Consider the following 13,399-nt stretch of genomic DNA (forward strand, 5'->3'; position numbering starts at 1 on the left):
ATACTGTGCCAGAGAGGCCAGGTGTGTAAAATGTACAGGAAAACATCTGACTCGAGACTGCACTAAGCCAGCAGAAGAAAAACCCAAATGCTTACACTGCGGTGAAGCGCACCCTGCTAACTATCGGGGTTGCATGGTTGCCAAAGAAATGCAGATCCTAAAAAATAAGAATCTTAAAAAATCATCAAAATCATCCTCATCTTATCCTCAGCGTTCATCGAAACCTGAGAAATCTACTAATTCCCATATAAATAAAACTAATGAAGACACGAACAAAAGTGAACATCAAACTTATGCTCAAAAAGTCTCTAGAAATTTGCCAAGCACAAAACTGCCCCAGGGAAATATGGAGAGCAAACTAGATGAAATTCTCAAATACATGTCCTCGTTTGACGAAAGATTGCAAAAACTTGAAAGTGGCGCTAATAAGGCTACCAATAAGCCGAAAAAATGAATAATAAGCTTAAAATATTTGCATGGAACTCAAACGGACTACTACAACATCAACAAGAGCTACAAGTAGTCCTTGATACACTAAAGATTGATATTTGTCTAATATCTGAGACACATTTTACTAAGCAATCGTTTATTAAATTTAACAGTTATAAAGTGTACCATGCCATACACCCAAATAATACAGCGAGAGGCGGCAGTGCCATCTTAATTAAAGAAAATTTGTACCATTATCAAGAATTCCAATATGAGGAACAGGAGATTCAGGCAGTAGCTGTGAAGGTCAAAACTACAAAATACGAATTTTCGGTAGTAGCTATATATAGTCCCCCAAGGCATTCAATTTCAAAAGAATATTATGTGAACTTCCTCGAGAAAATTGGACATAGATTTATTATTGGAGGTGACTTTAACGCGAAAAATACCTTTTGGGGCTCCAGATTGACTACTACAAAAGGTAGAGAACTCTTAAGTGCCATTAAAGATTTAAAATGCGATGTAATAAGTACAGGTAAGCCTACCTACTGGCCTACAGATACGATGAAAATACCAGACCTAATTGACTTTTTTATTTATAAAAACATATCAACAAAATATCTAGACATTGATGAAATGTTCGACATGAATTCAGATCATTCTCCTATTCTCTTAACGCTAAGTGACACAATCATATATAAAGAAACCTATCCTGGTCTTGTAAACAAAAATACAGACTGGGACAGCTTCAAAATGGATTTGACTAACAATATTAACTTAAATGTGCCGCTTAAAAACTCGGAACAACTGAACGAAGAAGTAAGAAAATTTGTATTAGATATTCAGCTGGCTGCTTGGAATAATACACCAAAGCTTAGGAAAAAGCCCCAAGGAGTGGTTGCTTATCCCAAAAATATCCTTGAACTCATCATTGAAAAGAGAAGGCAAAGAAAAAAGTGGCATCATTCGAGATCTCCACTTGATAAAAGGTTGCTGAATTACTTGACCAAGGCACTAAAGAAACAAATCAAAAACTTTAATGATTCGTCAACCTACAGTTATCTCCAAAGCCTCACGAGTGAAAGGAGTACCGACTATTCACTTTGGAAAGCAACTAGGAATTTAAAAAGACCATGTATGCATATTCCTCCAATTAAAGAAGAACATGGAATGTGGGCAAGAAATAGTGAGCAAAAAGCTAAAAGATTTGCAGAACATCTCGAAAAAATATTTCAACCAAACGAAGGAGAGCACATTGATTTTTCTACGATGGAAACAAATCAAGAAAACTCTCCCATTAAACTAGTAACGCCTAAGGAAATACTCAGTATGATTAATAAACTGAACTTAAAAAAAACTCCAGGATATGATCTTATTACTACAGAAATCCTGCGAAACCTTCCAAAAAAAGGAATCGTAAAATTAACGACGCTGATTAATGCAGCATTTAGAATTAAGCACGTCCCTGATTTGTGGAAAGTTGCAGAAGTAATTATGATCGCCAAACCAGGCAAACCACCAAATGAGGTCACATCATACAGACCAATTTCTCTGCTACCAATTATCTCAAAACTTTTTGAGAAGCTACTGCTCAGCAGATTGAAACCTATATTAGATGAGAAAAATCTGATTCCTGACCATCAGTTTGGATTCAGGGAAAAGCACTCGACAATCGATCAAGTACACAGAATAACAAATATAATTGAAAGAACACTAGAAGAAAAGAAAGTCTGTTCAACCGTATTTCTTGATGTAGCACAAGCCTTTGATAAAGTCTGGCATGAAGGTCTTGTTCAGAAACTTAAAGTATTACTTCCTCAACCATTTGCAAACATATTAGAATCATATATATCTGATAGAGTATTTCGAGTGAGGCAAGAGGAAGCTTACTCCAAACTCAAGGTGATCAAAGCTGGAGTACCTCAAGGAAGCGTTCTGGGTCCTGTCCTTTATCTCCTGTACACGTGTGATCTTCCACAACCCGATCACAATACCATCGCTACTTTTGCCGATGATACTGCTATCATAGCTGTGGGTAATACTCACCAGGAGGCATCGGGCAAAGTTCAAATAGCTCTAAATGAACTACACAAATGGACGAAAAAATGGAGAATAAGACTTAACGATTCCAAGTCTGCCCATATTGATTTTACTAATAAAATACCAAAATATTATCCCATTTATATTGACCAACAAAAGATACCCTATGCTAACACGGCAAAATATCTTGGAATGACTCTTGACAGTAAGCTACGCTGGAAAGCACATGTCAAGAAGAAAAAAGAAGAGCTAGAGTTACGGTACAAAAAATTGTACTGGCTCATAGGCAGAAACTCATCACTGTCAACTAAAAATAAGATACTATTATACAAACAAGTCCTAATGCCAGTGTGGACTTATGGTATCCAGTTGTGGGGCTGTACCAGAAAGACCAATTTACTAATAATTCAGCGATTCCAAAATAAAGTGCTTAGGGGTATCGTCAATGCACCCTGGTACGTCAGGAATGTAGACATTCATCGCGATCTCCAAATGGGCTTCGTGGACACAGCTATTAGCAAACACGCTAAATCCCACGAACGCAGGCTCCATGAACATGTTAACGTCGAGGCTATCCAGCTCCTCGACAACACAGACCTAATACGTAGACTTAAGAGGACTAAGCCTTTTGAGCTAGTGTAGTTATAGTGAAAGTGTAGTGCTAGTGCAAATCAAAGATCACACGAACAAAGTGAAAGCATAGTGCTAGTGCAATTTAAAGAACACAAGAACAAAGTGTCTTCCAATAAGGTATCTTAACTATAAACTAAGCTAAGTCAATGGACAGATTCTTAGGTATAAGTACGTTTATAAGTTTAGGTTAATATAATATTGCTTATTAGCCTCTTTCATAGGCTAGATTGTAATGGTAGTAAAGTACTGGTGACAGTGCTTTACGACAAAAAAAAAAAAAAAAAAAAATGTCTATGCTAGTTTCGTGTCTAGATTCATGCGACGCAAGACTGTGGCGTGTGGAAGTCACTACAAGCAACCTATGTCCACCATTGGACGTCTTCTATCGGTTGATGATGATGTTTAAATGGTCTAAGATAATCATTCGAATCTTCGAATTTTGTTGCCAAAATGTTGTCTATAAAATGGTAAAACCAGTAGGTAGGTATACATAGAAATACAAGACAGACACAAATATTTTTAGTTAAATTACTTAACAGATTAAGTAAGTACCTTTTAGAAGGTATAGAGCACATTATACTTATGTTGAATTCACACAAGCATTCGAGATTATGTTTATCTATGTCTCAAAGTTCAACGAACTGACAGCGCAAACTGACGCGCTGACGCTGCTAAAAATACACAGAAAGTAGGTTAATGGCGCTTCTTTCAATGTAATCAACCCTTCGTAGGCGGCTCCATCTACTAAAAGTACATGCAAGCAAAAAGGTCCAATACTTGATAGTTCAATGGTACAACAGCCGAACAATGTTGTAGGTTCGAATTTCACACGTTGAACTTTTGTCATTGTAATCTTATCTTATTTCCTACGCTCTCTCTAATATCGATTCAAAATTATATATTCAATTATTATATGCAAATGAAAATACAATAAACAAAAATACCAAACTTATTCTAGAACATAAAAATTACAGATCGAAAATATCATCTAAACCACCGCAACGAGGCAGGGTGCCCAGAACGCTGGCAGCGTTATCTCGTTGAATGGCCAGACTAATATTAAATTGAGTTGATATTATAATCTAGATATATAGGTACATACAATGAAAAGCTGACCGACTGACTGATCTGTCAACGCACAGCTCAAACTACTGGACGGATCGGGCTGAAATTTGCCATGCAGGTAGCTGATATGATGACAGATATCCGCTAAGAAAGGGTTTTTGAAAATTCAACCCTAAAGGGTAAAATATCGGTTTGTTTGTGTACTCCACGAGGTTAATACTACTACTCCATACTAGATAAAAAGAAGAATTTGCTTTCGGAGAAAATATTCCTACGCGATTAAAAAAACTAATCCATGCAAAAGAAGACGTGGCGAAAGCTAGCTAGCCAACCTTTACTTTATAATCAATATTAAATCTAAATTTTACTCTCACTATGTTTTCTGTTACCCCCGTAACAGAAAACATAGTGAGAGTAAAATTTAATGTGCTCTATTCTAAAAAAATCAGAATATTCCAGAATGAAAAAACGTGGTACTTAGCTCATAGATCAATATTGCCAAATTCAACCAGGTAGTTATAGCCCTCACTAAATTGTTCCTTAACGTTTTACGTTGATTATTTCCTTACAATTTTAGATGGAACTGCCAACTAAGCTACTTGCACATTTCAAAGAAAAAACGTTTCCATTTAGATTGCTTCCTAAACTCTCTCATCTATTGTTAGAAAAGTATCGTTTATCAAGGCAACATCGTTTCACTCTCTACTCAACCTTTTAACAAAACAGGCGTTCTATACGAGAAACTCTTTCGAATTTACCTTTATATCGTACGGAATTCAACAAACTTATCTTTTACGCTCAAAATAACTTACTCATTGGAACTTGTGTCTTATTACGTTGAAATATAGTTGCTTGATGAGATTTGTGGGTTTTGTTAGATAAAATTGTATCGAGAAGGTTGTATTATTGGAATTTCTGAATGTCCGGAGTGTTGTGATATCGGATGTCGTCGACTACTTGTGCTGCGATTGCAGTACGTTCAAGCTTTCCGCTTACCAGCTACGTGGCTTAAAGAAAACTGCAATTTTCATCGCAATTAAATATTTTTTTCTAATGTAATTTCTATATGTAACTATGAGTAATTATAATATTATTAAGTAGTAATAGGTACGACATAACAACATATTTAGATAGTTAGGTATTTTTAACTAGATGATGCCCGCAACCACGTTTGCATGGATTTAGGTTTTAAAAAATCCCGTGTGAACTCTTTGATTTTCTGGGATTAAAAGTAGCCTATGTCACCTTTCAAGTCTTTAACTATATCCATGCAAAAAATCATGCACGCCACGCATGTACATCGGCCTTTAGAATGACGTTTCGGCTTTGTAGAGTGTTGACTCTGTCACTCATACCTATGTGACGTTTTGTCGGTCTCAGTGACCTTCCAACATCAATGATCTCAACGAAAGAGACAATGCTCTACAAAACCGCTACATTTTCTAAAAGTCGATGTTCATTACTTGTTCAGTACTGCATAGCGGCGTGATTGAAGGACAAACTAATAACCAATAAACCAACAAACAAACACACCCACTGTTTACAACACAAATGGCTCACTGATAAGGCCCCAGTAACAGGGTTTAAGGTAAACGTATGTTAGCCTAATTTTCAAACTTGCTTGATGTTTGCATAAAGATTAAAGGGCCTTACGAAATTCATAAGGCACCTTTCAGGCGCCGATAGGCGTAGGCGAAAACATGCTAGTAAAGTGGGAACTCTCATAAAACAAAGTGTTTGTTATTACATTAATAACGTAGGCCGCAAAAACCCAACCCTTTTTGCTCATCCCGAGGGATATCTGCAACTTTCGCCTACTGTGATGAAGCCCCGGATGTATAAATAGGCCTATGACGGGTGGAAATTCTCATACTGAAATTGCCTCAAATAAATTGTACTTTATTTATTATTTTTTAGGGTCCCGTACCTCAAAAGGAAACGTTATACATTATATAAGATCACTTCGTTGTCTGTCTGTTTGCCTGTCAAGAAACCTATAGGGTAGTTACTTCCCTTTGACCTACAATCATGAAATTTGGCACTGTAAGTAGGTTTTAAAGCACAGGTAAGGGGAAAAATCCGAAAACCGTGAATTCAGAGTTACATCACACAAAAAAAAAATTAAATGTGTTCATGAACAAATTATTAGTATTTTCAACTTTCAAAGTAAGATGGTGAATATGAAAGGGATTTATTGACCTGTAGGTACATGCAAAAAAATATTTTTATTTATTTTATGCATAATAGTTTTTGATTTATCGTGCACAATGTCACGAAACAGAACCCACGGTCCGCGAGTCTGACTATCACTTAGCCGTTTTTTTTCTCTTACAAGTTGAAGCCCTTGACTGTGATCTTATATTGCGTGAATAATTACTTACTTATTACTTAAACGTAGTAGGTAGGTACGATTGGAATTTTATCCAACCAATACCGTAAAAGTTCTTCCATAATGAAAAGTTTCGTTGCAATTTTCTGTACCACATAATGCTGTCTTGTCCAATAAATTTCTAGTTCCACAAACTCTGACCAATGTCGGTCTATCTGAATTATTACGGGCGTCCGCAAAAACCTGGCATCGTGAACATTCCCGCTTTGTACGTCCGATTGGATTTACCTTCATCCGTTAATACTACCAAAGCTTTTTGTTGCTGTTAGTTCCTTATCATTCGGTTTTCTTCTATCTCCCATTTTTCAAAAACAAGGCATTCTGTTTGCTTTTCGGTTTTCGTAAGCTTTTCTTTTGTTATTATCTTTTGTCTCACGAAATCCGTTTATGTTTGTAAATAAGCTTACAGCGCACTATTTTGGTATGCAAAATCTTATTCGTTTGTTTTAACGCCCGAATAATAAAAATATTTCTTATGGCTCGTCCCTCAAAAGGAAAAAAGGAACCCTTATAGGGTCACTTCGTTGTCTCTGTCTGTCTGTCGCGGCTGTCAAGAAACCTATAGGTTACTTCCCGTGGACCTAGAATCATGAAAGGCAAGTAGGTAGGTCTTACAGCACACGTAAGGGTAAGAAGGGTAAAAACGGTGAATTTATGGTTACGTCACAAAAAAATTCAAATGTGTTCATGAAAAATAAATTAGTACTTATGTATTTTCAACTTTCAAAGTAAGATTAATATACCAAGTGGGGTATCATATGAAAGGGTAGTACCTGTATATTTTAAAAAAGATTTTTATTTATTTTTAAACAAACTTAATAGTTTTTGATTTATCGTGCAAAATGTTTAAAAAAATACGACTGTAGTACGGAACCCTTGGTGATTAATAGGCGTTTTAATTTCAAGCAATTAAATATATCATTTGCTTTAAAATGATGAAGGAAAAGAATGCGTGGAGACCTGCATGCTGCATGATGAGGAAATATCTAACTAGGTACTTATATGAAAACGTGTTAATAAAACGATTCATTCAATTTACAAAGTTCCTTATAATGAATTAATGAAATACATTTTGTGTAAAATAAATGTACTTACCTAAGTAACGCAATGCAACTTACCTATAGGTAGGTACGCGACAGAACGAGATGCCAATCGGGGAGGGAACGCCCGCACACCCGCACAGCCCCCGCGCTAACCCGGTGTGGGCAAGCACGGGTGACGTGCGGGTGTGCGGGGTGTTTCCCCCGCCTCATACCCCGATTGTCATCTCAACCTGTCGTGAACTTATATCTACCTATAACTTATTCTAGTAGGTAACTCGACAGTCTAGACACTACGAAAGTGAGATCTTTATGATAGAATCTCTTGAGTTTATACACAGAATCAGATCTTATTTAGATGATTAAAGTATCTTATTATTACATAATATTAATATTGAAAATGACATAGATAAAAAGGAGACTCGGAGGAAGAGACGCGCGCCGCCACCCCCAGTCGCAAAGCAAAATAAAGCTTGGTACTTTTGAGTTGTTAACAGAAAAGATGCTGCAGCTCAGCTTCACATCACTGTGTAAGTATGCGTTGCTCCATTCAGTCAGTTCTACTAAACATTTGCCTACACGTATATCTCCACCTCAAAGTTCAAGGGATGATGTCTCTGACTCTTCATTCTCACAGTCACGTGTGAACAGCCCACCCCACCCTCAGTGATATTTGCGCTGGCGTGCGAGAAGTCGTTGTCTATTGCAGCGACACCCTGGAAAGATACAAATTTTCTATTAAACCGGGGCGGATCATGTGCGTTTTAATAAGAAATGGAATGTATTAACACACTATTTTTATTTAATTGCTGTTTATTTAATTTATTTAATACTTTAAGGTGACAAAATTGACCCATTTTATCTTTTAGCGACAGATCGGCGCCGTTATTATGAGGTAGACTTATTGCAGTACTTCTTTAAGTAGGTTAATGGGGCATGGTTAGTATGCAAATTAACTATAAATCTACACATAATTATCAAATAAAACAAAATCTAACACTAGTAGCATGTTCCCGATTTTTAAATCAGGGTAACTACACAAAACTTTAATAACAATTTAGAGTAGGTAATTAGCAGAACCTAACTAAAATTGGGATCATGTTCATCATTGGGTGGTTAGAACAAACGAAATGATTCTCTATTTATGTATTTGCGGGGCCACTTAGCACCACCGAACCGACAATAATTTCCCGGCGAACGATTTGATTACAATTTAATCATACTAGTATTTTAAAAGGTATACGAAACTGGATATTACAGCCTAAACTATTGGTATCATTACACAATCGTGTCTCAATGTTTGCAATAAACCTAATTATATCTGTCTTAACAATAGCAATTAAATTAAACGAGCTCAATTCTTTATTAGCGAATATAGGTATGAGCTCAATAATGACTGTGGAATGTTTAGAAATTTTCAATTAAGTATTAAATGCAATCAAAATTTTAATCCTTTTGGCGACGTTGCATCTGCACGACTTGATTGCATAATTATTACATTCAATTATTAACAGTGACCACCAGCGAGAACAAATAAACAAATCGAGTTACGACCCCAAGACGTCGGCCTTCTATTCGGGGAGCCCGGGGTTCGAACCCGGGCACGTGACCCTATTTTTTCGGACATGTTTATTTAGTTTGGTAGGTAACATTTTAAGTTCTTCCAATCCAATCCAATTCATCAGCCTGTTTGCGTCCACTGCTGACCATAGGCCTTTCCATCCGCTCCCCACCACATTCTTCAGGTCATCGGTCCAGCGGGCTGGAGGTCGTCCCACACTGCACAAACCGGTACGCGGACTCCACTCCAGAACACGCCTGCCCCATCGGCCGTCGGTTCTGCTACAGACATGACCTGCCTATTGCCACTTCAGCTTGTTAACCCTTTGAGCTATGTCTGTCGCTTTTGTTCTTCTGCGAATTTCCTCGTTCTGGGTTTTATCCCTGAGAGTGATACCCAACATAGCTCGCTCTATAGCGCGCTGAGCGACTTTTAGTTTGTGGACGAGGCCAGTGTCCACGTTTCCGCTCCATTCGTCATCACAGGTAGGACACAATCATTGAAGACCTTAGTCTTAAGGCTTTGCGGTATCGAAGATCTTTAAGTTCTTATTTGTAATCAATCAATCAACGATAGCTATTACCTACCGCAATCTTTCCGATCTTGCACTGTTAGCTAATTTAACCTGTCAGTACATTTACATCCACACAAACTTTAGAGAGTTTTTGGATGTAAAGCGGATAAATGTACCTACATTTATTATTTTGGTCGAAATAAAGAGAAAAAAAATCATCTTGCCATTTCATTTAATCTACAATGATTGGGTAGCTTTGTGCGAATGAATCAATGAAAAAAATCTAATACACGGGAATTACCTAACATGACGCCATCAAACATGAAAATGTTTGCATAGGTATTTGCACGCAAATACTAAATCCATACTACAGAACTAGAAGTCACAGAAACCAAGGTCACACATAAAACCATTGCGTTATTGCATACCAATTACCTACGTATGAAATGCGTTATGTACAAGGTATTTAATTATTACCTAGTTATTGGGTTTTAATCATTCCCTTGATTCAGCGACATTTAATAAGTTTTTTATGAGTCATCCTCATAATTAAGTGGTAAGTAAGTAATGAGTGGTAATGATGGGCAGAAAGCACGAATAATGTTATTGTTTATTTATTATTATAATTTTGATTTGGATGTGCCATAAAAAGCAAGCAGACAGACAAACAGACACACTTTCGCATTTATAATTATCTAAGGATGTATTTTTTAATTTTTTTAATTTAATAGGAAGCCAACGGTATACAAAGAAATAACTAATATAATATGACGACTTATATAAACTTAGGACTATCAATGCATACTCACTTACCTACAGGCTAACTCTAAAACTTCTAACTAAGACATTCTTTGCATAAAATGTGAAAAATTGCAAAAATAGTATTGATGGTTGTTGTTACACTACTAACCATAGAGTTATGATCACTGCTACTAACATACCTATTGTTTAACTAATAAGTACATAGGTACCTAGTACCTACTTATTAGTCAAAGCTATTGTTTTAAAATCACCGATAGGTAGGTACAGTACAAACAATCAGTTGGAAGCAAACCAAAAAAAATGTTCCTTTAATGGGAAGTCGTAAATTATCTAAATATATAAAAGGAAAAGGTGACTCTCTGACTGACTGACTGACTGACTGACTGACAAATCTATAAACGGTGAAATAGGGGTTTTGAAATTTGTGTAGCCCACGCGGAAGAGGTCACGAGCATATTACATATTACATCTTACAGACCCCGCCATCCCCTTCTAACCTAACCCTTCCGAGTCGGAGTGCCCCAAGTCCCGAGCTCGCTTCGCTCGCTCTTGATGGTGGGAGCGGGGGGGAGGTGTAGATTAGAACCCAGAGCCGTAAAACCAGTTAAAAAAAAAGTATCTTGCTAAGTTTACTTTATTGGTCTTTGGTTCCCAGCAAGATTATTATAGATCCCAGAGCCGTAAAACCAGTTAAAAAAAAAGTATTATAGGTTTATGTTATGGTAATCTTTATATGTGTTCGTAGTTCATACTTTGCGGTTTTGTGTTTCTAAAAATGCTAGGGACCTAATTAATTTCATTTTATTTACATAAATCTGTATAAAATACGCGATTACGTGTCTTGAAATTAAGAAATTACGTAAAGATCAGTGCAAATTAATATCTTTCCAGTGAATATTAACGAAATCTATGTAGTAATCGTGTTTTCTATTTATAATGTTAATCATTTTAAAATTGTATAAATGTCTATAAATACGTGTCTCCGAAACTTGAAATTACAGATATGTAAAGTGCAAATGAACCTCATTATACTGAATATTACCGCTATACCTATGTAGTATAATATTCGTGAATAAATAGTGGTGAACCTTTCTATAGTGGAGCCATATTAAATGGCTATTAAAGTCCCCTGGGAGACGCCCTTTGTCCTCTCTTCAAAAGTTTGGGAAAGTATCGGTTAAGAAAGTTACCTTAATAATTCTTTTCTCCGGATCACTGTAAGACAATAATTTTATCCTCTTCTTGAAAGGTATCGCGAAATCTTTGACTCTCTGATGGAAGACCATCTTTCTGTGCACAGTGTCACCAATAATCATATCGTATGTCTCGCACAAACACAAAAAACACAAAGCAGTAACTAGGAACAAAACACGCATGTCGCTGGCAAAACTAACACCAAACTAACTATCATTTTATTTTACGTATGAGTTATGTATAGGCACGACGACCGACCGGCGTCAAGTGAGTAGTGACTAATGTATAGAAGTGTATGAGCGATAACCTCGAATGTTGATAGTAAATAGTCCATTTCCCCGACATTAAAACAACATATTTCCATCGTTCGTTAAATCATACCTACCCATTTGTAATCGATATCCAAACTATTTAAAGATGCTTCCTTGTCACGAGTTTACTAAAAAAACCGACCAAGTGCGAGTCAGACTCGCGCACCGAGGATAAAGGGTTAGATCTTTGCTTAATAAATTATTTTTACCATTACTTTTGACATCTGAGATTGTCTCCTCATAGTTAACATCTCTCTGGTTGATTCTTTAAAAAAATCATAGCCATTTACATCATCATTATATTATAAACATCAGTTGCCATCTTACTCATATTATAGGATTATAGCTTTAGATAATTTTAATCGGATTCGATGAAGTATTCTAACCAACCAAATACACATATTATTCTACCTACCTACTGCTACAATTAGCTTATTGTTCATTGTTTTCTATTTATCCTTAACAAATAAACAACAACTAAGTATATTTAATCTGTCGGTACTTATTAGGGTTCTGTACCTCAAAAAAACAGAACTTATAGGATCACTTTGTACTGTAGTGTATACACTCAGTACTGTAACTATACGTCCCGCAAATTGCTATTGCGCTGGAACCATGTCTCATTAACATCGAAATGACGTATATTTAAAAATATACCATCAGCTCGAAACTTCTAGTCTAGTGCTGACGTCACTAAAATGGCGGCCACGCGCATTATCAATTTGCGGGACTTATACCTACTCTAGTATAGGTATGTATGGCAACTCTCTGGGTTTCCACTCAGTTCAGTTTCTGTTACGAAAGACATTTTTCAAAAATTAAGTAAAGTTTCATCAGAAATTCTCCTTTGCATTTTATTTAATGGTACCTATCTCATTTATTACTTTTTTCTTTTGACAGAATGATTAATAGCTTGCTTCTCGAATTCTGACAGGAAAATTTAACAAACTTTTTGGAAACAACCGGAAGACCGCCATTTTTGATCAACTTGAAATAAGTCTCCGAAAGTTGTTTAAACTTAAACGTTTCATTTATAATTGACGCTAATTAAGGCCTGTCACCCTGTCGCTACTTGGACGCTTAAATTATAACCTAAATATATTATTATGGTTTTGAGGGTGCGTTTGGTGTACGTACGCAATGCCTAAGTACTTTGTCTTGTAGTAGGCTAAGATGTGAGTTTCCCATCGTAACATTTTCATTGAAACAAAAACGATTGAAAACTAATAGGAAAACATTTCACAAAGTTTAATTACTGCGGAGTTTATTTATCAAAAACAGTCAATCTAGAAATCCAATTATGTACCTATGTAATAACTAGATGATGCCCGCGATTTCGTCCGTGTGTTTTTTTCTCTTTGACAAAGTAGCTTATGTCCGTTCTCAGAATGCAAGCCAGATGATTATTGTAGCTTGCTGTACTAAATTTCGTCAAATCGGTTAAACAGGTGGGCCTTTAAA

The 13,399-nt window shown here is 36.3% G+C and overlaps 1 protein-coding gene across 1 annotated transcript; it reads right to left on the bottom strand.

Moving 5' to 3' along the window:
- Positions 1 to 7,585: 7,585 nt before the first annotated feature.
- Positions 7,586 to 11,938, bottom strand: LOC117985967 (uncharacterized). Its single transcript, XM_034972768.2, has 2 exons — positions 11,624 to 11,938; positions 7,586 to 8,312 (listed from the first exon to the last, which is right to left on the bottom strand). Exons 1-2 carry the CDS (start codon positions 11,807 to 11,809, stop codon positions 8,172 to 8,174), a joined length of 327 nt encoding a protein of 108 aa, XP_034828659.1. The 5' UTR covers positions 11,810 to 11,938; the 3' UTR covers positions 7,586 to 8,171.
- Between the last annotated feature and the right edge of the window lie 1,461 nt (positions 11,939 to 13,399).

Source organism: Maniola hyperantus, chromosome 10, assembly GCF_902806685.2.
Source record: "Maniola hyperantus chromosome 10, iAphHyp1.2, whole genome shotgun sequence".
Classification (NCBI taxonomy): domain Eukaryota; kingdom Metazoa; phylum Arthropoda; class Insecta; order Lepidoptera; family Nymphalidae; genus Maniola; species Maniola hyperantus.

Coding starts and splice junctions, on each gene's coding strand:
- LOC117985967 (XM_034972768.2), bottom strand. CDS start 11,809: ATGCGTGTTTTGTTCCTAGTTACTGCTTTGTGTTTTTTGTGTTTGTGC. Junction 8,313..11,623: donor CGGAGAAAAGAATTATTAAG/GTAACTTTCTTA, acceptor GTATCTTTCCAG/GGTGTCGCTGCAATAGACAA.